General features: G+C 43.1%; 2 protein-coding genes across 5 annotated transcripts in view; one reads left to right on the top strand and one right to left on the bottom strand.

Moving 5' to 3' along the window:
- The first annotated feature begins 1,431 nt into the window (after positions 1–1,431).
- Positions 1,432–19,040, top strand: LOC125016528 (immunoglobulin superfamily DCC subclass member 3-like). Its single transcript, XM_047599060.1, has 14 exons — positions 1,432–1,647; positions 5,529–5,834; positions 6,031–6,175; positions 7,048–7,178; positions 7,753–7,890; positions 8,042–8,200; positions 10,594–10,759; positions 10,997–11,247; positions 13,236–13,400; positions 15,284–15,472; positions 15,563–15,670; positions 15,764–15,887; positions 16,558–16,654; positions 17,173–19,040. Exons 1-14 carry the CDS (start codon positions 1,575–1,577, stop codon positions 17,245–17,247), a joined length of 2,127 nt encoding a protein of 708 aa, XP_047455016.1. The 5' UTR covers positions 1,432–1,574; the 3' UTR covers positions 17,248–19,040.
- A 5,408-nt stretch (positions 19,041–24,448) lies between these two features.
- gnrhr1 (gonadotropin releasing hormone receptor 1) overlaps positions 24,449–26,273 on the bottom strand; it is a 5,634-nt gene continuing 3,809 nt past the window's right edge. For 2 of the 4 annotated variants that reach the window (XM_047597778.1, XM_047597776.1), the window contains exons 3-4: positions 25,968–26,196; positions 24,449–25,862 (exon numbers count right to left, since the gene is read on the bottom strand). In XM_047597778.1, the coding sequence (XP_047453734.1) occupies positions 25,483–25,862; positions 25,968–26,196 (609 nt within the window). In that variant the 3' untranslated portion in view covers positions 24,449–25,482. Of the gene's footprint in view, positions 25,866–25,967; positions 26,197–26,273 lie in introns of all 4 variants that reach the window. The other 2 variants (XM_047597777.1, XM_047597775.1) reach the window with 1 other exon arrangement.

Here is a 26,273-nt window from a genome sequence, read left to right on the forward strand (position 1 = left end):
ATACTACTACTACTACTACTACTGATACTACTACTACTACTACTGATACTACTACTACTACTACTACTACTGATACTACTACTTACTACTACTACTACTACTACTTACTACCTACTACTACTGCTACTACTACTTACTACTACTACTCTACTACTACTACTACTACTACTGCTACTACTACTACTACTACTACTGTACTACTACTACTACTACTACTGCTTACTACTACTACTGACTACTACTTTACTACTGTACTACTACTACTACTACTACTACTACTACTACGTACTACTGATACTACTGATACTACTACTGCTACTACTACTACTACTACTACTACTTACTATACTTACTTACTACTGTACTATACTATCTATACGTACTACTACTACTACTACTACTACTGCTGCTACTACTGATACTACTGATACTACTACTACTACTACTGCTACTGCTACTGATATAATACTAACTACTCTACTGACTCTACTACTAGACTCTACTACATGCTACTACTACTCTACTAATATACTATATCTCACTATGACTACTATCTAAGACTACTATACTACCTAACTACTGTACTACTAAACTCACTACTACTACCTGCTACTACTAACTCCAACCTACCTCAGACCTCCACTCGACCTGACTACATACCTCAGACCTGACTACATGACCTACATACTGACCTCCACTACAACTGACCTACAGATACACCTCCTACACCTACCTACCTCACTATCACTACACCTACTGTATTTACTAACTACTACTGATACCTACTGATGCCTCATCATGCTACTACGTAGACAGTATGATCAACTCTGAGCTGAGCAGCTACGAGACTAGTGATTAATTTTGTTTATTACTATCTTACACTATGATGCTACTACTAAACTATAATACTACTACATCTCAACGTACTGACTTACTGTATCGTATATATCGAGTTCTCATATGTCTAGATACCAGGTATGTAAATACACTCTTACAGTGCTCTATCCTGATCAGAGCTCACCGGTTCCTGTGAAGACACACTTCACAGTGATCCCTCCACAGACCTCGACCACAGACCCTCCAGACCTCAACCATCCAGACCCTCCAGACCATCCAGACCCTCCAAGACCCTCCAGACCATCCAGACCCTCCAGACCCTCCAAGACCCTCCAGACCCTCCAGACCCTCCAGACCCTCCAAGACCATCCAGACCCTCCAGACCCTCCAGACCCTCCAGACCATCCAGACCCTCCAGACCCTCCAGACCCTCCAGACCCTCCAAGACCCTCCAGACCCTCCAGACCCTCCAGACCATCCAGCAGAGAACACCACCAGGTGGTTTCTCCACCAGAGACTCCTCCCCCTCCACACGAGATTTGATCCCTTCACCAGAGACCACGCCCCCTCCATCAGAGACTCCACCCCTCCAGGCTGTAGATGCAGGTCAGTTGGAGTCAGACTCCTGGAGGCTGAGCAGCTTCCAGAGAAGAAGAAGAGGAGGAGGAGGATTAATTTGTGTTTTTATTTGGAGCGGCTGATGTTTGACAGTCTGATGATCTGGATTTAATCTGAACATGAAGAAGACGTGGAACTGGGTGAAGATGATGATGAAGATGATGATCATGATGACGATGTTCTCCTGCTCAGGTCTGATTCCTCTTTAACACATTTAAAGTCCTACCATCCGTTCTTCTCCTTTTATTTTATTTCATCCTTCTTCTCCTCCTCTCCTCCTCTTTTATTCCTTCCGTTCCTCCTCTCTGTGTTTTACTTATGTATTTGTTAACATGATGGTGATGATGATGATGAAGTCATCTTCATCTTCACCAGCTGATCTGATGATGGACAGATGGAGACGAGGACGTGGGTCTGGTTCTCAGGGTTCATGGAGGGGGTTCATTTCACTATGTGGGGGGGGGGGGGTGTGTGTGTGTGTGTGGGGGGGGGGGGTTATTGTCCCCAGATGAGACCGTGAAGTTCACGGTCAGAGTCTGGTGTGTGACATCACCAGAGACAGAGAGACTCTCAGGACCTTTAGGGATTTAGAGGTCAAGGTTGGGGGAGAAGGGGGGAGGAGGGGGGGGGGGCTCTGCTCCTCAATTACAAAGCTTCTCCTCCTCCTCCTCCTCCTCCTGTCTGTGAGTGATGAAGACACAGATGGAGCTTAATGATTTAGTCCTGAATCTGAAGTCAGTAAGTATCAAAGTATCAGTATCACAATATCAAAGTTAAAGTATTAAAGTATCAAAGTATCAAAGTATCACAGTATTAAAGTATCAGCTTATGGGACCGACGTCCTCTGACCTTATTGTATTATTTATTTCACCTTTATTTATCCAGGTGAGTTAATTGAGAACAACACACACACACACACACACACACACACATTAACACATAAACACACAGACACACGAGAAGATGAGGATGGTTTAGTTGATGTAGTCGTAGTTATCGGACGTTTAAATGAATATATTTACTGGGATGTAGGTTGTGTTCAGTCTAATGGAGATTCACTAGGAGGTGGGTGTAAACCGGGTTTTGACTGTTCTGGTTTTATAAATGAACCGGTACCAATGAATGAGAGAGTGGAGGGAAGGCCACTAACTACAGGGGACAAAGGGGACAGTCTGTAGATGACGTCCAGTTAGTTGAGAAGATGTTTGGAGGTGTTTCTGTAGATGACGTGGCCAAAATCCAGGATCACAAGGATTGTAAATGTTTTACAGAGTGGAAGAAAGATGAAGACAATTCTGGATTTGACTTTAGAAAGTAGGATGTAGATATGTGTGTCCTCTGTCCTCTGTCCTCTGGCGTAGCTCCTTCGTAGCAGGGAGGAGGTGTAGCCCTCTTGGTTGGAGAAGTCCTCGTGATAGATGAGGAGCTATTCATTTGAATCAGGTGTGTCAGAGGAGGATCAGGCCTTTGAGAGGATGAGATCTTTAAATGTCAGTAGTTTCTCTCAGAACTTTCCACTCAGTTTTGGTGGTTTTAAAGTCCAGTTTGAGGGACCGTCCTTTAGGTTCACTTGTGTTCAGACCTTGGACGTCCCTGACAAGCCCATCAACCCACTTATTGGTGGAATACGACACAAGGTGAAAGACTGAAAACTCCATGTGATCAAGCATCTGTTCATTAAATGATTCTTTCTGTCCAACCACTTCCTGTAGTTCCTCCCAGGTCACATGACTTCCTCATCTGCTGCTTTCTTACTTTTTTGAATTGAACCCTTTGTGGTCAGGGCAGGTTGGCCTGGAGGTGGATGGTAGCTCCACTCTGCTCTGTCCTCTGTCCTCTGTCCTCCGTCCTCTGTCCTCTAAGATCCACGTCCGTCCAAAGCTGAATCAAACTCATCTGGACTCGTTGTGTTTGTAGAAGACGTTCGGCTCTAAATGTCTGGAGTTTAGGTTTTAGTCACCAGGAGGTCACATAACTAGAGTCTGGAAATGACCTGATACTCACCTGGATCTAGTCCTGGTCCTGGTCCTGGATTCACAATGACCCATTGAAGTCCAGATGATGTAGACCAGGACTCTGGCGTCTTCTCTTGTGGACGCAGTTTTTCTGAGCTAATTTGTGAAGCTTCAAGTTTATTTGTTTTCTAAGGAAACTGATGATATGTTGGACATGTAGACCCGACCGGGTCTGGACCAGTTCTGGACCGGGTCCGGACCCATGTGACAGAGACCACAGAGGTTCTGGTCCTGGTGGTTAGATCAGAACCGGTCGTAGATGAGATGAACCTGGAGCAACTCCACATGAGCCTGACTCACGGGTCTGACCCAGTTGGGTTTTCCTGGTGTGAAGTTAGACACCGAGGACACAGAGGACACTGAGGACACTGAGGACACAGAGGACACAGAGGACACTGAGGACACAGAGGACACTGAGGACACAGAGGACACAGAGGATAAAGAACGCCGTGTTCGATGTCTAGCAGATGTTTGTTGTGTTCGCTGGTCTGTGTGTTTGTGGGGATTTGGGGGGGTGGGGGGGTGTGGGGGGAGGGTGTGGGAGGGGGGTGTCTGGTTGTCCTCTGTTGTCTGTATTGTTGTGAGGAGACGGGGAGGACGGGTCACAGTTCTGGGGGTGCAGTGCAGATATCTGGGGGTCTAGGGTCTGGGGGCTCTGGGGCTCTCGGGGGGGGGGGAGGGGGGCATTGTCATCTGAGTCTGGTCTGATGGTGGAGGAGGGGTGAGGTGGTGGTGGAGGGGGATGGGGGTCGTGGAGGGGGGGTCTTGGGAAAGTCACCTCAACCAAGATCAAGTTGAAAAGTGCTGGAAACAGATGAGGAGGAAACGTTCATCAGTCAAGTCAGAGCTTCTGGCTGTTATTGATGAATAAAATAAATACAAATACATATTGATACAAATGTTAATAAATAACACACTGGAATATATTTTGTATTCACTTTAATTCACTTCTCTAATTTCTCATCTTCTAGTTTTTGTAAATATTTTGTATATGTAAACACTCGTAAACTTTAATACACGTTACTAAACTTTAATAAACCTGAACACTTATAAACATTCTCAACCTTAATATACATTTATTAACATTAATAAATGTTTATTAGTAGCAGCTTGAGGTCACATGTCTAAACAAACGTTTCTAATAAATAAGATGGTAACTGAAGGCAGAGAGAGACTGAACCCTCCTCCAGCTGCCTGAGGCTCAGAGGTCAGAGGTCATTGAACCCTCCTCCTCGTCTGTTTGCACACTCATTGATGGTGAGAGGGGGGGGCAGGGTTCAAGTGCAACTTGAATCTGAAATGAGTTTATTTGCCCACGTCTGTCACTTTATTCTCAGAGTCCTCATGGCTCAGTTGGTCCTCCATCCACCCCGACCTCTTCCTGGATCCATCAGTAAATGGGGTCTGATCTTCCTCCTCCTCCTCTTCCTCTCTTCTCTAATTCCCACCTTACTTCTGTTTCTGATGTAAAGGAACTCGTCAGCAAAACGAAACCATCCACCTATAAAACCCCCCCCCCCCGACCCCCTTCGTGTCTCCAACTTGATGGTTCTGGAAAACAGGGTCCGATCGATAGTTGAACCACAGATCGAGGAGGAATGATGTGGTTTTCGTCCCGTGTGTGGAACCATGGACCAGCTCTTTACCCTCACTGGGGATCTGGGTAAAGCCACATGTGTTTTGTGAATATGGAGAAGGCCTGTGGGGGGTGTATGGGGGGGGGCATTGTCCATGTAGCCGGCTGTAAGTGCGACTGGTTCCCTGTGAGGGTTGGACTCCTCCATTCCTTTATTTATTATTAACATCTGGAACTTCCTGCTGAAGCTGCTGCCCCAACGACCTGGACCCGTTTCCTGTTCCTGTCACCAGCAGAGGATCCTCCTTCATCCTCATCTTCATCTTCATCATCATCCTTTTCTTCATCCTCATCTTCATCTCAGTGAGTACCACATGTAGATGGTCATTGGTCGACATCATCAACCCGTCACTGCCTCATTGTGTTTTCTTCGGGCTGAGTCGGCTCAGAACCAGGACTCTAACGGACCCGCTTCCTGACAGGTGTTCTTGGGGCCTCGGAGCTCGCCTTCCTCAAGGAGCCCAGTGATGTCATCGCAGTAAGGGACCGCCCCCTAATGCTGGACTGTCAGGTGGAGGGGGAGGGGCCAATTTCCATCACCTGGAGACGGAACGGCGTTCCGGTGGCGGCCAGCGTCCGGTCCAAGGTGATGGAGAACGGAACTCTGCTCATCAGGAACTTCTCCAAGAGACGAGAGTCCAACGAGACGGACGCTGGAGAATACGACTGCGCCGCCCAGAACCGCTACGGCATGTTGATCAGCCGCAAGGCCCGCGTGCAGCTAGCATGTGAGTCACAACACGCTACAAACACACTCACCGACCAACACACTATAAACAAACAAACAACACACTATAAACAAACAAACAAACAAACAAACAACACACTATAAACAAACAAACAACCAACACACTATAAACTTACTATCACACAACATAGTTATGACATAAATAACCCACTGTAACATGCCCCCCCCCCCCCCAGCCCTCCCTAAGTTCCTGTCACACCCAGAGTCAGTGGCTGTGGATGAAGGGGGCGTGGCCAGACTTACCTGTCAGGTGAATGGGATTCCAGAGGCCAGCATCACGTGGCAGAGAGACCGACGCCCGTTAAGCATCGACGACCCGAGGTTAGCACAGTTAGCTTGCTCTTAGCATGTGGTGTTACGTAACATTACATCTGTAGATGCAGAGTTTGCTCATTCACTCACAGGTGCTGAATATACGACCCGTTCCAGTAGCTTAGTCTGGGTTCTGGTAACGACTTTCTAACATCCTGATCAGCTTTACCTGTTACACCATCTGGTATCAGTCCTACAGAAATATACTGGCACCTTTAGGAATATTGGATCCAAAACTTTCCCCCATGGATCAGAGTGTTTGTACTTTAATATATGACCAGTATATATAGGAGTGGTTGTGTTCAGTCGTCTCCAACAGTCTTGTTGTTGACCCAATTGTTTATATTTAGAATTTTTAGTGTGATAATAGAAAAAAAAAAAACTTCCTCCATCTTTTAGAGCCAGCTGAAAGTGTGTGGGGTCTTATTTATGGAGACCAACCACTCCCAGACAAGTCAGATTAGATTCTTTTCCCATTTCACTTCCTCTGTGTGCTTCAATAAACCTGTGAACCGTTTACAGAATATTCTTCAATATTCTTTGCTTGTAGTCGTCTGTTAACACCTCAATCACATCATTTCCTTCTGAACTTCTGTCTCATAAAAGTCTTTTAATTGAAGATATCAGTCTAAATCTCCATGTTCCAATCCAGACACATTTTTAAATTGTCTAAATGATTTAACATGTTGTGTTATCTACAAGTGGACACAAAGCTGTTATTCCTTTGTCAACTTTTTTAACATCTTGTCTAACGCTATGGACATAACACAACACTGAGACCTGGACAGGAACAGAAACTCCACTTCTTTTTCTTTAAAAATGTCCAGTTGTTTATTTATGTATTTTTTTAAGTTGCACTCAAGGTGTTGTGTTGCATTCAGGTACACTTTACTTCCCAACGGCGTGCTGCAGATCACTGGTGTCCGGCGGACTGACGCTGGTTTGTTTCGCTGCATGGCCTCAAACATCGCTAACACTCGCTACAGCCATGAGGCCCAGCTGTCCGTCACTGGTAAGACCCCACCCGAACCGACCCGAACTGACCCGAACCGACCCGAACCCACCCGAACCCACCCGAACCCACCCGAACCCACCTGAACCCACCCGAACCCACCTGACCCCACCTGAACCAGCCTGAACCCACCTGAACCAACCTGAACCCACCTGAACCCACCCGAACCGACCCGAACCGACCCGAACCCACCCGAACCCACCCGAACCCACCTGACCCCACCTGAACCAGCCTGAACCCACCTGAACCCACCTGAACCCACCTGAACCCACCCGAACCCACCTGAACCAACCTGAACCAACCTGAACCCACCCGAACCCACCCGAACCCACCTGACCCCACCTGAACTGACCTGAACCGACTTGAACCCACCTGAACCCACCCGAACCCACCTGAACCCACCTGAACCCACCTGAACCCACATGAACTGACCCGAACTGACCCGAACCCACCTGAACCCACCTGAACCCACATGAACTGACCCGAACTGACCTGAACCCACCTGAACCCACCTGAGGACCAAACTAAGGGAGAAAAACCTTCAGAACTCTGATGCTGAAGTTTTGTGGTTCAGTTGCAGGATCAAGGATCTACCAGGAACCCGTCATCCTGTCCGGGCCCCAGAACCTGACCATCAACGTCCACCAGACAGCCATCTTGGAATGCATCGCCACGGGAAACCCCCGCCCCATTGTGTCCTGGAGTCGCCTTGGTAACAAGCCCCTCATCACATATTTACCTGGTCCCTCGTCTTAACCCTGGTCCTGGTCCTGGTCCTGGTCCCCAGTCTTAACCCTGGTCCTGGTCCTGGTCCTGGTCCTGGTCCCCGGTCTTAACCCTGGTCCCGGTCCTGTGTCTTTCAGATGGTCGGTCCATCGGGGTGGAAGGGATCCAGGTTCTGGGAACTGGGAACCTGATGATCTCTGATGCGACTCTGCAGCATTCAGGAGTTTATGTTTGTTCAGCCAATCGCCCGGGAAGTAGAGCCAGGAGGACGGCGCTGGGACGCCTGGTGGTCCAAGGTAGTCCCCAGACACACAACAACCACAGACACACAACAACCCCAGACACACAACAACCACAGACACACAACAACCCCAGACACACAACAACCACAGACACAACAACACGGACAAAAACAACACAGAAAACACCCCAGACACACAACAACCACAGACACACAACAACCACAGACACACAACAACCACAGACACACAACAACCACGGACACACAACAACCACGGACACACAACAACCACAGACACACAACAACCACAGAGTTCTTCATTATTTTCATGAAGAACTAACAGTAGCCGACTATAAGACAGAGACAGAGATAAGATCACATCATATTGACCCAGTTCATCTCACAACAACACAACAGTGTGTTGTGTTGTTGTAGGTGCAGCCAGTGATAATAGATGATGTGATAATAGATGATAATAGATCATAGGTCTGAATTTTCCCACTATTGTGAAAAGCAGCTGTGTGAATAAAGAGCAGTGATGATGATGATGATAAACTCTTCATCAGGCCGACGTTTGTTTCCTCTCAGCTGCAGCTCAGACGGACGGGGGATGGTGTGTGTGTGTGTGTGTGTGGGGGGGGGGGGTTCAGGGGTCAGGGGTCAGACAGGCTCATTCTCTGTGAGTGACTGAGTTCATTAGCATTAGCATTAGCATGAGAAGAGTCCCACTTCACAATGAGGACTTTCTTCCCACAGAAACGCCGTCTGTGAGCGTTAAATAAATAAAAGAGTTCATCAGGTTCATTATCACACACTATTACATTACTACATTATTTATTCGTTCATTTACTAGAATATACACATTTATATAAGTAAATATTTAGATTCTTTATATATTTACATTATTTATACATTTAGGGAGATGTTTTAATGTTACTGGTCTTTCACAGTTTTCTGCATTTCTTCATAAAAATGATGAGAGTCTGTATATTCTCTGAAACTGCTCCAGTGTTGATCATGTTGTTGAGTCCTTGTGTCCAGTGAGTGAGTCTGTGAGTCCTTCAGACTAAATGTTCCTGTAACAGCTGATCAGGGTCTAATCTGATCCATTAATCAGATCAGAACCAGTTGAGTTGTGAGATGTTGGTGGTTTCCTCTCATCATCATTTCTACTGGATGAAGGTCAGGACTTTGACTTGTTCCTAAACATTCATCTGGTTCTTCTGGAGAACCACTGGTGTTCTTGGGCTCCTTGTCTTCCTCCATGACACAGTTTCTCTTCACACTGATGGACTGTGGTTTAGTATCTGATGTGTTATTGGCTCATATTTCTTGTGGTTGGTTCTTTGTCGATTTTCAGTACTTGAACGGTTTCAAATATTTTTTATGAAGCAATTCTGAAGAAACAGAAACGTTTAAGCGTCTCCGTTTATAATGTTTAAATGACATCAATAATATAAATAATATAAAGTTGTTTCTGTGTGTTTTGTCATCTCGTAGCTCAGTTACCCCCACCTCCCCAAAAGTGATGAATGGCTCCTATTCAGCCCTTGACCTCTGACCTCTGACCCCCTCTTTACATTTAGAGTGGAAGGGGAGGGGCTTCAGGATGTTGTCTGTGTGTGCGTGTGTGTGTGTGTGTGTTAGTGTGTGTGTTGCCACGGAGACAGACGGAGGGAGACAGCACCTGTCTGTCTGTCTGATGGAGGGGTCAAAGGTCAAAGTGATGTTCAAGTTTACGCTGCAGAAATAATAATAATTATAACAACACAAATAGTTTCAGGACCTCAACCAGAACCAGAACTATTCTAGATTTATCAAAGAGGAAAGTCTTAGTCCTGGACCCAGACTGGAGAGGGTCCTGGAAGCTGGAGGCTCTACCTCCCATTCTACTCTAGAACCTCTAGGAACCACAAATAGACCTGAACTTTGAGAAGATCTGGTCCCATGAGGTCTTTAGGAAACGATGGAACATTTAAACCATCGACAACAACTTCAACTAGACGTTTAGAAACAAAGGGAAGGTTGGAAACCAGTCTGTAGTTAAAACAACTGGTTCTAGAAGAGGATTATTAAAGACTGAGGCTCATTTTATGTTAATAAATACACATTAATCTGTTTGATATAGATTTAGACTTTAATCATTCACAAGAGAAATGACTTGGTCTCAGTAGCTTAATTGCCCATAAAAGAAACACTCTGAAAAACCACGAGTAAAACGACAGCTAAGCAAAAAAACGATTAAAAGATAGTAAAATAAAATAAAATAGCAAATAGTGTAAGTAAAAAAACTAAACAAGAAATATAGAAGGAAGAATATACAGTATATCCGTAGGAATGATAGTTGGGTGTAATAGCGAACATCACCACGAATAACACGGAGTTATCTAGACATTCTGTAGCTGGGACGGGTCTAGGAGACGGGTTGATGGTCTGGTGTCTCTCCAGCTCCCCCAGAGTTCGTCCAGTGGCCTCAGTCTGTCTCCAGACCACCAGGGGGCAGCGCTGTCTTCAGCTGCACAGCCTCTGGCGTCCCTGAACCGCACCTCATCTGGCTGAAGAACGGGAAACTGCTGAGTCCTGGAGGCAACGTGAAGCTGACCAACGGGAACACGTGAGTGAACCTAACCCAGCGAACGCCTCCTCTCTTAGTCCTTCTGGTTTAAGGTTTTATTTATTCATTTATTGGATCTCTGCTACTGGTTTATTGATCTTAATGAGCACTGACTGATTATTATTGTTGGTTCCTTGTCTTGTTTGTTTATTTGACTGGTTGACTGTGGATGGGACTTGATGAATCGTCCTGTTGGGGTAAATAAAGTTCTCTGATCTGCATCTCTCTGCCCTGCAGGACCCTCGCCATCACCAGGATCGTCCCCCACGATGAGGCCATCTACCAGTGCATCGCTGAGAACAGCGCCGGCACCAACCAGGCCAGCGCCCGTCTCTCCATCAGCCAGGGGCCCGAACTGCCAGAGGCCCCCGCTGGGCTCCGGGCCTCGGCCCTCAGCTCCAGCAGCCTCCAGCTGACCTGGGACCGGCCGACGGAGGACGGCGGCGAGTCCATCATCGGATACGTCCTGCACATCAGACGTCTGGGGGGTAAGAGGCTGGGGCCAGAGTCTGAGCTTCACTGGTTAAAGAATCTAGAATCTGACATCTGGCCTCCTCATTCCCTCGTGGACCAGACTGTTATACCACCATCTCTTCTCGAAACTTTCTTTTTTATTAAGTTTAATAATAAAAAAACAAAGAGCAAAATCTAGACAGAGAATACAGTACAAACAAAGAAAAACTTAAGTTTAGACACAACTTCTCATTCAGTTCACTGGGGAGTTGTGTCCAAACGTTTGACTGGTGGAGTGTAAGAGAACAGGCAGGAAGACATCGGCCATATTGTCGTATTGATATTGGAACGAGAGGTGAAAAAATGAAAAAGGCAGTTATTCTATTAGACTAATGATGAGTTAGTGCTAATTAGTGTGATCAATCACAGACAATGAGTTACATCAAACATTAAAGAATATGAAGTCCACCTTCCCCAGTATTTTCTAAACTGATCTCAGAGAGAAGCTCAGTGGTGATCCAGTCGTTCATTGTTGGCGGACTTGTCTGCAGTCTTTTTTTGTGTAATGGCCTTCCTGCTCGATATAAAGATAGTTGTCTTGGTCCATATCTGGGATTTTACCCAAATACAGTTTAATAAAAGAAAAATCGACTTTCAGACCCAACATTGTCTAATTTTCAAGTTCTGGTCAAAATGGTTGAATGAAGGGACGAGCCCAGATTATATGAAGGTGGTCTGCGATTATCTGACCACGTGGTCTCCAGCTGTTATCCCGTCCCTGGAAATGCTAATATAAATGTAGGAGTCACAAAACAGTATTCCAGTAGAACTCTGGCCCGGCCCTAGAGTTGGTGGTCTTAGCTTTACCCCACTATCAAAACTTTAAACTTAAAAATCTGTTTGCTCAGGACTATGGACCAAATGTTCCACTAGTTTCATTAGGTAGCTACTTCTTATTATTTATTTTATTCTCATTTCATCTGTATTTATTTATTATGCGCATCATGTTCTACTTCCTGTTTATAGTCGACTAACATTTAATCCATCTGTAGAATATGTTCGTAGTTTCTCGGTCAGTCATTGTTTATATGTTGCTCTCTCATCTGTACATATGGTCTCACCTGTAGTCTACATAGTTTCCATCTGTAAACATTGTCCATCTGCTATAAATATATAGGTATATACACCTCTCATATCCCACGCTATCTGTGCTCCAGCTCTAACTGCTGATAAACTGGATTTAGTTGATCTGGTCCCGAACATGTGGAATCATAGACTTATATACGTAGACGCTGCATTGAGGGCTGAATTGTACATTAACATCGCCGCCATTTTGGATGTGGCAAAGTGGAGCAATCGGAGCATAGACATATATACGAGAGACATGTATATATTGAGATATATTGTCTTAGACGTCTATGTGACCTCCAAAAAAGTGACCTAGTCTGATGTCCAAATCAGGTCATGGTTAGACGTTCAAATATTGGACCTAGTTGACACGTTGTGGACCTAATGTTTAGTGGGACAGACACAGATTAGATGTTAAATATAAACATTTCAATATTTATCATCACAGTAACACTGTAAACACTCATAAAAACATTAGAAAAATGCATGGTTTGGTGCTACATATGTCCTTCACAAAAGGAGTAAACATTTAGAATCATCACTTTAAAAGTTGCATGTGTTGTTTTTTGGTGTCTGTTTCCCTAATATATTAGTGTGTGTGTGTGTGTGTGTGTGTGTGAATGGGTGAATAAGAGACATTAACTTAAAGCACTTTGTGGAAAGAAGCTTTATGAAGTTCAGTCCATTGTCTCTTATTAGTTTATGGGGCAAATCTGCCACATCCAATATGGAGGATGTGCTGACGTATCACAGCAACGGACCAACCTGCTCAATGCGGCGTCTTCATATATATATGTCTATATGTATATATATATGTATATATATATGTCTATATGTGGAATGACAAGAAAGTTGAATCTACTCTAATGTAATGTAATGTATCTGACCTCGTCAGAGCCAGACAGCGCTGAGCTGCAGGAGGCCGTCAGTAAAACCACCTTCAGACACGAGTTCAACAACCTGGAAGCTGCCACCACCTACTCCATCTACCTGAAGGCCTACTCTGCTCTGGGGGGCAGCCAGCAGTCCAACACCATCAGCTCCACCACGCTGGGCGGAGGTCAGTACTGGTCCCTCACTTATCACCCTAAAAGATGAGCTGCTATGTTCTGTTCAGCCTGCAGGTGGCGTATTGATGACCGGTCCAGCCCAATGTTCAGTTAGGTTTGTTAGAGAGTTACAGAACTCTAAATAAGTGGTAATAAAAGTGTGAATTATCCTCTGAAAATCATGAATTGCAGGGAGGGAGGACTTACTTTACTTAGAGGTCTTTAACCTCCACAGACCAGGAACCACATGTGGTAACGTGGTTCCTGGTTCCTCTGAGTGAGGTTTAGTGTCATGTGGTTTTCATTGATCCAGGAAACATTGTCAGGTCTAATCAGGGTCTAATGTGGTCTACAAGGTCCCCCTCTGATCTGGTTTATTAGGAACCATGAAGAAGAACAAGTGTCCTAATGTTTCTAATGTGATGATTTTGACAAGTGTCTGAATCAGCTCTGATGTTCTAATGTGACAAATCAGGGTGTCAACCTCAAATACACAGTGGGCCAACATTTAAAACCTGGACAAAGTCGTGGGCCAACATTGACATTTATTGAAAACAATCTTCCTCCAGATATAACAATGACCTTTTTCATATGGAAGTTTGGAAGTTTTGCTTAAACACTGAATATGGAACAAAGCTTAATTCTATCCAACATATAACTTAATATTGCAAATATTGCACAAATGCAAAGTCCGATTTCAAATTAAAATAAACAAACAAAAAAAACACACATCATTGGCATTCAATTTTTAAATAAAATTTAAATATAAATCATATGCCCATGTTTTCATTTGGAGCAGGAGTCTTTTTTCCCACAGGCTAATAATAAGTTTAACAACAATAATATCAATAAACCCATTAACTAATAATAATATCCTTCAATGAACATGAAACCATGGCCGCACATCGCTGGTGCACCATCTATCGTTAATCCCACAAGTTTATTTAATGGCAGCTTCATTTCAGTTACACACTTGTAAACCTCTTCAAAGGTTTCCTGTCCTGTGGTTGTGCTATGTGTTGGTTTTAATCCAAAAAGTTCCACCGTAACACACAGATCTGAGTCCACGAGTTTCCATCAGCTGGTCATACAGGTTGATGGCAAGATCACATGTGCAATCAGCTACTGTGTTTCTGTTCAGGCTCACATTTAAAAATGCTTGTCACAAACTCTCCCTCGTTAAAGGGCCGGACTGATTTTGTGAACATAGTCTGTTGTGAAACCAAACTTCACCTCTTCTACTTTCCGGGCGCTCGAGTCATGTCCAGCTCCTTGTACTTGTCGTGGTTTTTCGTTCCATAGTGTCGTCTGATGTTGTATTCCTTGGTTATAGCCACATTGTCTCTGTATACGAGACAAACTGGTCTGTCTTTATACATGTGAGCAGATATTGTGCCTCCCACCTGTACAGAAAGTTCCTGTTTTCTGCCTTTCTTTTTGCCATTTTTTGGGGGTGTAGCGCGGCGCCAGTAGTAGCATGAGGACACTGTGACTACTGTCAACAGAGAAGAGAGTGTTTACAGGACTTGCCCTGATTCTGGGATTTATAGTATGAACAGTACATGCGCTGTATAATACCAGGGCACCAGCTACAGTAGTCATTTGGTATTTGGTCTCACGGGCCAAATATAATTACACTGCGGGCCAAGTTTGGCACCTATGCTCTAAATCCATGTTTACATTTGTTTAAGGACAAGGAAGCAAATATGGGAGATTCATTCATCTGGATTTAACACAGGGAAACAATCTTCTTCTGTCTGTAAACTAAAACTCTAGGGTTGAACTGTAGAAGTATTTCAGTGAGAGTCTGTGAAGGGTTTAAAAAACTCGTCTTGACTGTTGGACTAATACAATCTAAAGGTCAAAGGTCATTAAATGTCTCTCTGTCCCACAGTTCCCAGTCCTCCCAGTTTCTTCACCAAGGTGCTGAACCAGACGGCCATGCAGGTGTACTGGGAACTGCCAGGTAAACCGGGAGCGCTGGAGGGTTTCAGGCTGGAGTACCACGGAGTTTCCAACCCAGATGAACGGGGGCAGGAGACCTTCCCTGGACACATCAACACCCACACCTTCTCCCACCTGGGTCAGTACCTGTTCATCTTCCTCCTCTCTTCTTCTTCTTCTTCTTCTTCTTCTTCTTCTTCATCTGCATCTTCTTCTCCTCCTCCTCCAGAGCCGGCGTCGGTGTATGAGATCCAGTTGGTGGCTTTTAACGGTAATGGAGACAGTCCATCTACCCGACGTCTGGTGTCTCTGGCCGAGGGAGGAAACTCTGCAGCAGGTAAGACCCTAACCCCCATGACCAACATGATCCCCTGACGCCCCATTACCCCCTGACCCCCTCACCCGGACCTCTTTAACCTGTGTGTCTCAGCTGGGCCGAGCTGTAACTGTGACCAATCTGAAGCTTCGATGTCGACTCTACTCGTCGGCCTCCACAGCGGCTTCGCCTGCATCCTCTGCTGCTTCCTCTTCATCCTGCTGGGATACCGACGCAGGTACCTTCATCATCTTCATCATAATCATCATCAATGACAGAGCAGTCACTCCTCAGTCTGTCCTCAGTCTGCCACAGAGACTCCTGTAGCAGCCATGCATTAAATCTACCTTCTAGGTGCTTTAAGGATGATTTTGTTGTGCATGAAACACTTTGTGATATTTTCTGAAGCAGAAAAAGGGTGTGTCTACCTACGCTCCTAATTGTCAGAATCCTAGTTTTAAACCAGGAATGATCGATGGTCTAACAAAGGCCATTAAGCCCTTAACGTTCTGCTGGGTTATATATGGGACGGCAGTATATTTTTGAACAAATACGTCATTATAGGATTTAACCAACACAGCCGACACAACCAACACATTTTGTTCAAAACAAGTAAAACGAGAAACAAGCATAAACTCACCAGAAAAGTCTCATATCGATCCAACAATCAATATTATCAATAAGGGTCCAAATTGTTCATTTCAGTTGTAATTCAGTCCAAAAACTGCTTTTAGTTCCATAAAAATCCACGCCCAAGATTATGATTGCATTCAAAAGTTATGGCCTTTTTATTCACAATGTGTCCAAATGACACAGTTTGGGACGCCTGGTTGTATGCATTTTTCAATTAAAAATCATCATCGTCATTACCTTCATCACATCATCTTCCTCATCCTCTCTCTGTTCAGTATATTCTGCAGGAAGTCCTCTCACTGGGAGGCTCCGCCCACCATGGATACTGTCCGAGGCCATAAAGGCCAACCAGAGGTATTGGAGCTGAGCCAGGTAACCTCCTTTTAACCTCGTTATAACCTGATCCCGTAACCTTTAACTCTTACCTCGTATAACCTATACCTCCTGTACCTTATAACCTGTTATAACCTCTTATAACCTATAACCTCCTTAACTTAACCCGTTATTACCGTAACTCTGTTACCTCCTCTGTAACCCATTTACTTAACCTCCCTTATATTAACCTTTATAACCTCGTTATAACCTCCTTATAACCTATAACCTCCTTGTAACCCCATTATAACCTGTAACCTCCCTATAAACTCATTATAACCTTAAACGTATGTTATAACCTCTTAACCTATACCTCTGTACCATTATAACCTGTAACTCTAATCATTAAAACTCGTTATAACTGAACCCCTGCAACCTGTAACAACGTTATAACGTCATTATAACGTCGTTATCTCCTCATTATAACCTTTAACCTCCCCGTAACCTCATTATAACCTCACTAAAGTTGCTAAAGTGGTTATCATCTCTCTCATAAACTGTCTTGTCTCCACCCACAGAGGTGTGACTCCGCCCCTCCTCCAGTCATGGTCATGGTTGAACCAACTCCACTCAACCAACCAGGCACCGGATAAAACAGCCCCACTTCCTCCTCCACCTCCTCCTCCACCTCCTCTTCCTCTTCCTCCTCTTCTTCCTCTTCCTCTTCCTCTTCCCCTTCCTCTTCCTCCTCCTCCTCCTCCTCTTCCTCTTCCTCTTCCTCCTCCTCTTCCCCTTCCTCTTCCTCCTCCTCTTCCTCCTCCTCTTCCTCCTCCTCTTCCTCTTCCTCCTCTTCCTCCTCTTCCTCTTCCTCTTCCTCCTCCTCCTCTTCTTCCTTACAGCCTTTAATTACTGATGAACCCTAACCCAGAGGTGTTTGAGGACCCAGTTCCTGAAGTTTGTGTTCAAACTGGAACAAAAGCTTCTGATTCGTCACATGACCTCACAACCTTGTGACCTTGTCTGGTTGTTTCCTGTTGAAACCAAAAGAGTTCAGTCATTTTATTTCATTGCCAACGGTGCCGAATTTTCACTGGTCTGACCAGAGACTAAAGACCAGGTCTTAAGAGGGTTCACCATGGGTCTGATGGAGGATCCAGAACCAAAAGGGGGTATCTTAGGTCTCTGGTCCCAGTGGAGATTCTTCTTCTGCTGTTTTAGAGTTTGTTCCTTTCACCAAGTTGGCCTAAATTCAGAAAGTTCAGAAAGTTTAGGAAGTTGATAGTCAAACCCCCCCCCCCAATTTGCCCCCTCTCCAAAGAGATCTACCTCAGACTTGTCGCCTCCTGCTGCTCGTTGACCTGAACCTCCACGTCCTCCTGCTTTGTTTGAACCTGAGTTTACCTTTGACCCTTTGGACTGTTTGTCTGAATTTGTCCCACTGAGACCGGATCCTGATCCAGGTCCAGGACCTCCAGAGGATCCTGGTCCTCCACAAACAAAGCAATGGACTCGAGTCCTGACGTCTCCGTGTCTCGTGATGTTTATTGTGGTGGTCACTGGTGTCTTAATGATTGAATAATGTTCTGTAGTTTCAGCCAAAAATACTTTAAAAGAAGCTGAACGTCGTCCAAAGAGAAAGAGTTGTTCACCACTTCATGTTTGTTTTCACTCTGCTTCCTGGTCGAGAGTCGAAGAACAAACACAACCAAAAGAATTTCTATTTTCATACATGTCAGGATGAGTTTGAATGACCAAATAAATGAGTGACAGGAACACGACGACCAAGAGCTCAGAAATAATTCAGTAGTTTGTCCTGAGATGTTTTAAAGTCTGTGACTTCAGTTTGTTTGGTTTGAAGGAGACGCGTCGACTCTGAGGACGATTCATCCACGACCCTAATATTAAATCTAAATATTAAATCTAAAAATTAAGTCTAAAGATTAAACCTAACGATTAAATCTAAAGATTAAGACTAAAGACTCGTGTCCTCGTGTCCTGAAGTCGTCCTCGGGGTCGAAGGACGTCGCTGCCTTCATGATACTTTTGGTCGTGATTTTTCTAGAACTTTTTTCTTCTAGTTGTTATTTTTCTGTCGCTGCCAAAATGAATTTAAATTTCTTTTTCTAATAATAATAATAATAATAATGTTTTCCTACTTTTTCTTTTTTTCTGTAGCTGAATGATGTAAAATGTTTGTAGAAGCTGGATGAAGCTCTTCAGTAGAAACTAAAACTAAGACATAGTTTAGAAAGTTGACGCTAGAACCAATGAGAACAGTGATGCTTTAATGTGACTGATGTCTTTTCTCTGTTGCCATGAAATAAAAACACCCAGAGCTTTAAACTGCTTCTAACCTGTACAAAGCATCAACATGTCTGAACTGGACCTGTTGGTTTTTGAATATTTCTGCTCTGATGTTGAGACAAATAAAAACCAAATAAAACTGAACCTGAAGTATAAAACTAGACGTGTCCGTCTTGATTATTAATGTGAGACAAACCTGCAAGTTCCTGTGTCACAGCAACAGAGCCATCATGATTCCTATATCCTGTCTGGACAAAACAAGAAAGTCTTCACCTGGATTAAACTCGGCTAATAGGTCAGAATCAGAATCAGAATCTCTTTATTGGTGATTAGTGCACACAGACATTTTACCTGCTGTAACAGCGCCACATAATATTAAATAAAAGTTAACTTAGCAAGACAAAAAGAAAAGGATTCAAGATTCAAGAGTCTTTATTGTCATTATGAGAACATAACAAAATTTTGCAGAGACCTTGGCTTAAAGGCACACATAAATATGCAGACATTTAAATAGCACTCATGGAAGAGAAAAAACATCCTTAAGAAAAACAAAGTAAAAATATATAGTGGCATCCACCAATTCCCTGCGCTGTCCTCACCACCCAATATAAGTCCTTATTTCCTGCGCTGTGCAACTGCCGCACGACACAGTCACACTGAGACACAGGATGCTCTCGACTGTTGGCCTGTGGAAGTTAATGAGCGGCTGAGCAGAAGCTGGGGATCAGTGAGGTAGATGTGGACTTCCCTATCCTCACCACCGGGGCCTGTTGGGGAGGAAGTCACTGATCCAGGAGCAGAGCGAAGGTTTACGACTTTCTCGTAAAAATACAGTTATTTTCCATAATTCAAATACAGTTTATACTTGTAATTTTAACAAGGTGTTGTCGTATTTTCAGGTTGTTTTAACGTTTAATTAGAAACATTTTCACATTTTAAAACAATTAAATGACCTAGAAATATGGTAAATAAATGTATTCTGAACAATAATGCTTAAATTTACAGAAATTCGCTGTTATTAATCGGTTTTAATGACATTATTTTATGGGAAGAGATTGTATAATAATTTATATTTAATGTAATACAACAGTATATGACACAAAATAATGTGATTAATCTTTCAAAACACGTCAAAAAACTGTTGCAAAACTAGATATTTGGTTAGATTGCAAGAATTTACTCTTAATTTTAGAAAACATCAAATGGATATTTAATTGTTTTACGTTGTTTTTAACGTTTAATTACAAACATTTTACATTTTAAAATAATGAAATTACCCATAAAGATGGCAAATTAACATTGTAATATGAATAATAATGCTTAAAGTTACAGAAATGTGCTCTTATTAGTGTTTTAATGGCATTATTTTATTTAAAAAGGCTGTAGGCTATATTAGATTAGATGTAATATAACACTATACAACAATAATTTGATCTTTTCAAAACATGAGAACATGAGAAAAAAAATGAGACCAAGCTGAACAAGAACAGCTACAATTTCCCATTCTCCGTATTTTTATTCAACTGTAGCAGGTAGCCATTATTACAGCAATATTCAAAAATCTATTCAATTAAAATGACTGGTTCTGAAACAAAAAACAAACAAAATACCAATTTACATACAAGTCACCATACATCCACAACACTGATTAGAAACTTGGTGAAACGTCACTGGAAATTAATCCATACTTTAGGGGTTTAGGGGGTCATACCAGGGGTCTGCAACCCTCAACACTCAAAAAGCCAGTTGGAAAGAAAACACTGGGAGCCACAAAACCCCTTTGACATCTAAAATGAAGATAACACTGCATATATCGTTTTCACCTCTAGGCTAGGCCCATAGTGTGTTGTATTTATGAAATGAAATAACTGCTACAGAGAAAACTAAATGTTATTTATCCATACATAACGGGGATTTAATCATGTTTGGCTTACCTGGGGTCAAAAAGTCCAATAAATAGCGGGCTGGACCTGAGGAGGTGTGGTGTCCATACTTGAACTACTTGTTGATCATAGAGAGGTTGCAGTTTCTGAGCTGTAACCACCTGAAGAGAAGACAGAAAACATTAGCGGTTATTAAATAATAACAGCTAATAACAGTTTAAGAGGCAGGACCAGGATAAAGGTGCAAGAAGATACAACGTTTTCCAACACCACAGCAGTCACACGAGTCCCACTATAGATGATACCGTTGCTTTGGGACAGACAAGCTTGCAAGATCTCAACATAACACACTACAAAGAAAATACACACCAGGCTGACTATACATGGGAACTAAATGAACAACATATTGTTGTTGGGGGAACTATTGCTACTGCTGGATACAAAAGTCATTTTTTTCTGTACATTGTGATAAAGTATCCTGTGTTAATCCCATAATCCCATCCCATCATTAGTTGTGTGTCATTTGCTACCGAATCAGAATCTAGAGAAGATAGACCCAACTGATGATACTGATTTATAAGCACACTGTCAATTCACTGCTGCTGATTGTACTATATTACACTAAGTTACAGGTAGATTATGTCATTTTTCAGCCCATATAACCCAAAAGAGTAACTGTGTGCAACAGATGCATGTACTCACCAGAGAGGGGTATCTGGTCAGACTGTGTTACTGGACTTGTACTGGTACTGGCTCTGCTCAACTGTTGGTTGCTCTGGCTGCTTGGAGGACTGTCCAAGACATGTTGTTGGCCTTATTAAAGGACAGATAGTAGTAATATTTAAACACAGACATCACATAGCTCAATCTGAGTATATTATTACCTAACATAATTATATCCTCAGTAGCCATTGATATATTTTAAACTGTTCCTGTCTCAATATAATGTAGTACACCACCACTAAGACCCACTATGAAATCAATGATGAACAAGGTGTAGTGTATAGTCATCACCTTTTTCAAAACATCAACAAAAATGTAGAGAAGATTCTTTGAAGTATAATTCATAGTAGAACTGCTGTATTGGACTGCATTGATTAGAACAGGTTGACCTAATAAGTAGATTTTGACTATGCACATTTTTTTAATGTGAAAGTTTATTCTGTACAAACTGAAACACATACTTGTCTCTTTGAGCAGTGACAAACGTTTCCTGGCTTCAACTGGTCTGAGGACAGAAAGGAGGTCACTCTCCTGCAGGAAGCTCAGGTCCTCAACTCCTAAACATTGCAGATGCTCCAGCAAAGGCTCAGGGTCTCTCAGTTTAGGCACTGATTTGATGAAAGACAGAAGCAGACTCTCTGCATCCATGACTAGGAGGACTAGAAGGGATGAAAAATACTGTTACTGTCAGATTCAAACTCCAGATGACTCTGAGTCAACAGTGCTATGCTTCAGTGAAATTACTCTTGTCCCACTAAGCTTGTACACAGGCAAATGGTAATGATTTAGTTTCTGCTCAGGCGTCCAACATTTCATGCTTGTTTCACTTCATACAATGCAAATGCTGGCACATAGGACACATCATGAGGTGTAACAATGAAGTATACATGCTGGTCCTGCATCACAAGCATGAGCTGAATCTGTCTGAATTCAAGTGCCTCACCTTGGTTTAAACACAGAAAGACCCTTTTGTACTGAGTGCCACTGCTTCACTGTACAGTTCAGCATGGAAAGGAGTGGAGTTCTTAACCACAAGTTTATGCCATGAAATCAACTCTCACCACTTATCTGCAGAGAGAAAGAAAAAAAAAGATGAATCATGAAATTTGCCCAAATCAAAATAAATGCTATTGGTTGTGAAAGAGTCGACCTAAACTGTGTTAGCAGATCTCCCCTCAATAAACTAGAAGATGATCGTTAGCTTATCCTTTACATATTTCTCAGTATTGTTTTGAATTTCATGTTGACCACTGACTAGTGTTGCACCAAAATTAAAATTTTATAAACCTTAAAAAAGGCAGAGTAGGTCGCTCCTCCTATATTTGTGAGAGGCAAGAGGAAGACGAAAATATTAGTTTTAAGAAAGAGTAACTGGTTAAAATAAACCATTACCAAATCTCAGTATCATTTATAAAACATTTGTTCTCTCTTCTTTGGAAGAAAATCCACTTAAAATGTCTCAGTAGCGACACCTGCAAGTGGAGGAGTAGGAGCAGGAAAGAAGACTTTGACATTTTGACACGTTCCATAAAATCCAGCTTCCTAGCCTAGTCATAAATCATGCCACTTCAAGACACGCAGTAAAAGTTATGGCCAAAAAACTTGTGAAAATGTAGAAGAGGGTTAATAATCGATTATTGTTCATTGTTGCAGCTCTAAACAAGTGTTGTTCCTCTTTCTCTCCGCCTCTATCAGTCAGTTCACAAAAGTAAACATAATGACTGACTGTTAAGTGCTAAGCTAACATTAGCGTAAATAAAATAAAAAGTGGTTGGTCTGGCTGACTGCTAACAGTCATAGATATATATCTATGACTAACACTGGCAGACGCCGCCGCCGGGCCTTACTTTTGTCATCGTAGTTAGCTAACATTTCAATTGACGACATGCTAGTGGATTCGGTGCCTTTTGCCGACTGAGTAAAGTCAGAGGCATGGTGGTAAATAAAGCTAATATTACTCAGCTTCAGTTTGATACTTGCCTTCTGCCTACGTTCTTTTTTTTGATTTACATTGGATTGTATATATATATACACACAATAGCCTACAGTGTTAAATAGTTATTTTACTATTAATTTCTCAGTAATTTTAAATGTTTTTTTTTTTATTTTTAAGTTTTGTTGAATTTTACGGTTTATCCAATTAAATAACAGACAAATATTTGTAAAATTATGATACATTTGTGAACACATTTTAACAATAAATATCTGTATTTCTAATGTTTTTTTCTTTTTTGTAAAAGAACAGAAATATAATGTTTTCACACATATTTTCACAGTTACAGTGATTTCATGTTTCATGTTTCATGACATGTAATATCACTGTCTAAAATTCTATTATATTACAGAATGGTTCTCCCTGTAGGCAAACTGCAGACAAACCCAGGCCAGCAGGGATGGCGTCCTCAGTGTGCTTCATGATGACTGGTGTCAGAGTCATGGCTTCTGTTTGGGAAAAAACGTGACTGTCTTTGTGGGTAGGACAGCATCAGTGCAGAAGAGAACATAGGACAGCACAGTAAGGCTGATGAAGCCTCCTCAGTCCATGCTGAATGGTCCTGGTGGTGGGATTGGTCCTGCAGATCAGAGGTCTGTAAGAAGGGATCAGCTCCACAGATATGTGATCTGACATCCCAGAGTGAGGGGATGCTGTTGCCTTGTGCTCCTGGGATGTTACAATAAACCTGGTCCAGTATATCACAGTATGTGGTAGGGATGTTTATGAATGGTTTATGAAATCCCCAGCCATGATCACAGCCGCCTCTGGATTCATTTGGCTTCTAATCAGACAGTACAGCTCCTCCAGTGCTAACTTAACATTATCTTAGCATTAACATATAAATATACAATTCAGACAAATAAAAACTGGAGATACACATCGATGTGTTCAGTTGTTTATGGGTACAACTCAAACCCTGCGGTTCTACAAACACACGGAGGCTTCTTGTTACCAGAGCAACCATCACTTTATTAGTTCCCCTTTGCCACCTGTGCAACCTGTGCATGGTTCCTACCTGACATATTGGGACCAATAATAATAATAATAATAATAAATACAGGCAAGAAATGGCTGTGGATGACGCATGCAGAAATGGGGGGTGTGATCTACTGTTTTAAGTGTCTTTGGGAATGGTTCTGTGCTGCTGCTGTGTGTCTGCTTGCACTGTTCTAGCTTTGTTAAAATCACAAAAACATTTTCTGTACAAGCAGTGAAACTCTTGTTTTCACTTTACCCAACCACCTGTCCTCTATAGGTCCTTGTAAATCTTACATTTCATCTAAACTTAATCAGCTTTGGTCGGTTTAACGGTTAGCTATGGCCGAATTATCGGTGAAATTCAGACAAAATTTCAGACTCCATTGTTGAAAGTGAAGCAGGAAGTGGAAACAAAAGTAAACCCAACTGGTGAAAAGACACAGCGCGACCTAGTGTTTGAGTGGAGTTATTATTATTATTATTATAACAAGTAGAAATGACTCAGATCAGCAGAGGGTCCATGCTCAGGTTGTTCTGCCGCAAATGTTTCATTGGGTTAAAATTTATAATCAGATTAATCGTGATGGATTAATCCATGTTGATTGATTTTGACAGCCAAAGTTATAACTTATGGATGAAGGGTTAGGGTCAATAAGCCTTCTATTTACACTCCTTACGTCTTCTGTGGGAAAACCTCTGTTCTTGTCCCCATAAAAACAAAGAAAATTTACTTTTTACACTTTTTAACTTACAAACGGGTCAAATTTGGCCCTAACACAATATAAGGGCTAACTTCCTTCTCATCTGTAGCCACAGGGCTGGTAGCAGCTGTCTAGCTTTGACACTTAACGCTAACTGAGGTAAAAACAAAGGGCCAGTGACATATTTTTTCGTCATTATCTTCATCAACGACGGCATCAGTACTCAGAGGTCATGCGATAAAACTGTAAACACACAAAGACCGGAAGCAGGACTCTGTTGCTAGACTTTATTCTCTGATTAAATCAGTCGTCCTCGGCCGGCCGCTCCTCGCTCTGAGGACCGTGTCTGGTGGACATGCGGTCGAGGGATTGTGGTGAATCATCGGCGCTGCTCCTGGTCCAGCGACAGGCGGCGGCGAGGTCTGCTCTGAAGGACGGCGTGTAGAAGCCGTAGATGACGGGGTCGCAGCAGGTGTTCAGGTTCCCGAACACAAAGAGGGCGTGGTGGACATACTCAGGTATGATCCGCAGCATGTCGGGCTGGAACCAGTACCAGACCCCCAGCAGGTAGTAGGGAGTCCAGCACACCACGAAGGACAGCACGATCACCACCGTCATCTTCAGCGTCTTCATCCGAGCCTTCGGGATGATGTCGGTGCCACTACGACGCAGGTGGGACTCACCTGCTGAGAGAGGGAAGGCTACATCAGTGATAGCTCTGGTGTAGCTCAGGTGTATTTCAGGTGTAGTCTCAGGTTGTAGTTCAGGTGTAGTTCAGGTGAAGCTACCTGTGTCGCTCAGGTGCTGCTGGTGGATGTGCAGCAGGATGCGGGTGTAGCAGCAGCTCATCACCAGCAGAGGGACCACGTAGAGAGTGATGAAGTGAAACATGTTGTAAACAGTTTCCTGCCATCGATGTCTGAAGCTGCCGTGAGACGCACACTGAGTGAAGTCCACAGAGTCCACAGAGTCCACAGAGTCCACAGCGTCCATGCTGATGGTCCTGAAGATGAAGAGCTGCAGAGACAGAGGAAGAATATTTCTATTTTTCTTTATTTTTATTATAATATTCTTGTCAAATTCTGTGCTACTGT

Source organism: Mugil cephalus, chromosome 11 (genome assembly GCF_022458985.1).
Source record: "Mugil cephalus isolate CIBA_MC_2020 chromosome 11, CIBA_Mcephalus_1.1, whole genome shotgun sequence".
NCBI lineage: Eukaryota > Metazoa > Chordata > Actinopteri > Mugiliformes > Mugilidae > Mugil > Mugil cephalus.

Excerpts from the sequence above, each read along its gene's own strand:
- LOC125016528 (XM_047599060.1), top strand. The coding sequence starts at position 1,575 with ATGAAGAAGACGTGGAACTGGGTGAAGATGATGATGAAGATGATGATC. Across the intron at positions 1,648-5,528 it reads GACGATGTTCTCCTGCTCAG|GTGTTCTTGGGGCCTCGGAG; the intron begins GTCTGATTCCTC and ends GCTTCCTGACAG. Across the intron at positions 11,248-13,235 it reads GCACATCAGACGTCTGGGGG|AGCCAGACAGCGCTGAGCTG; the intron begins GTAAGAGGCTGG and ends TGACCTCGTCAG.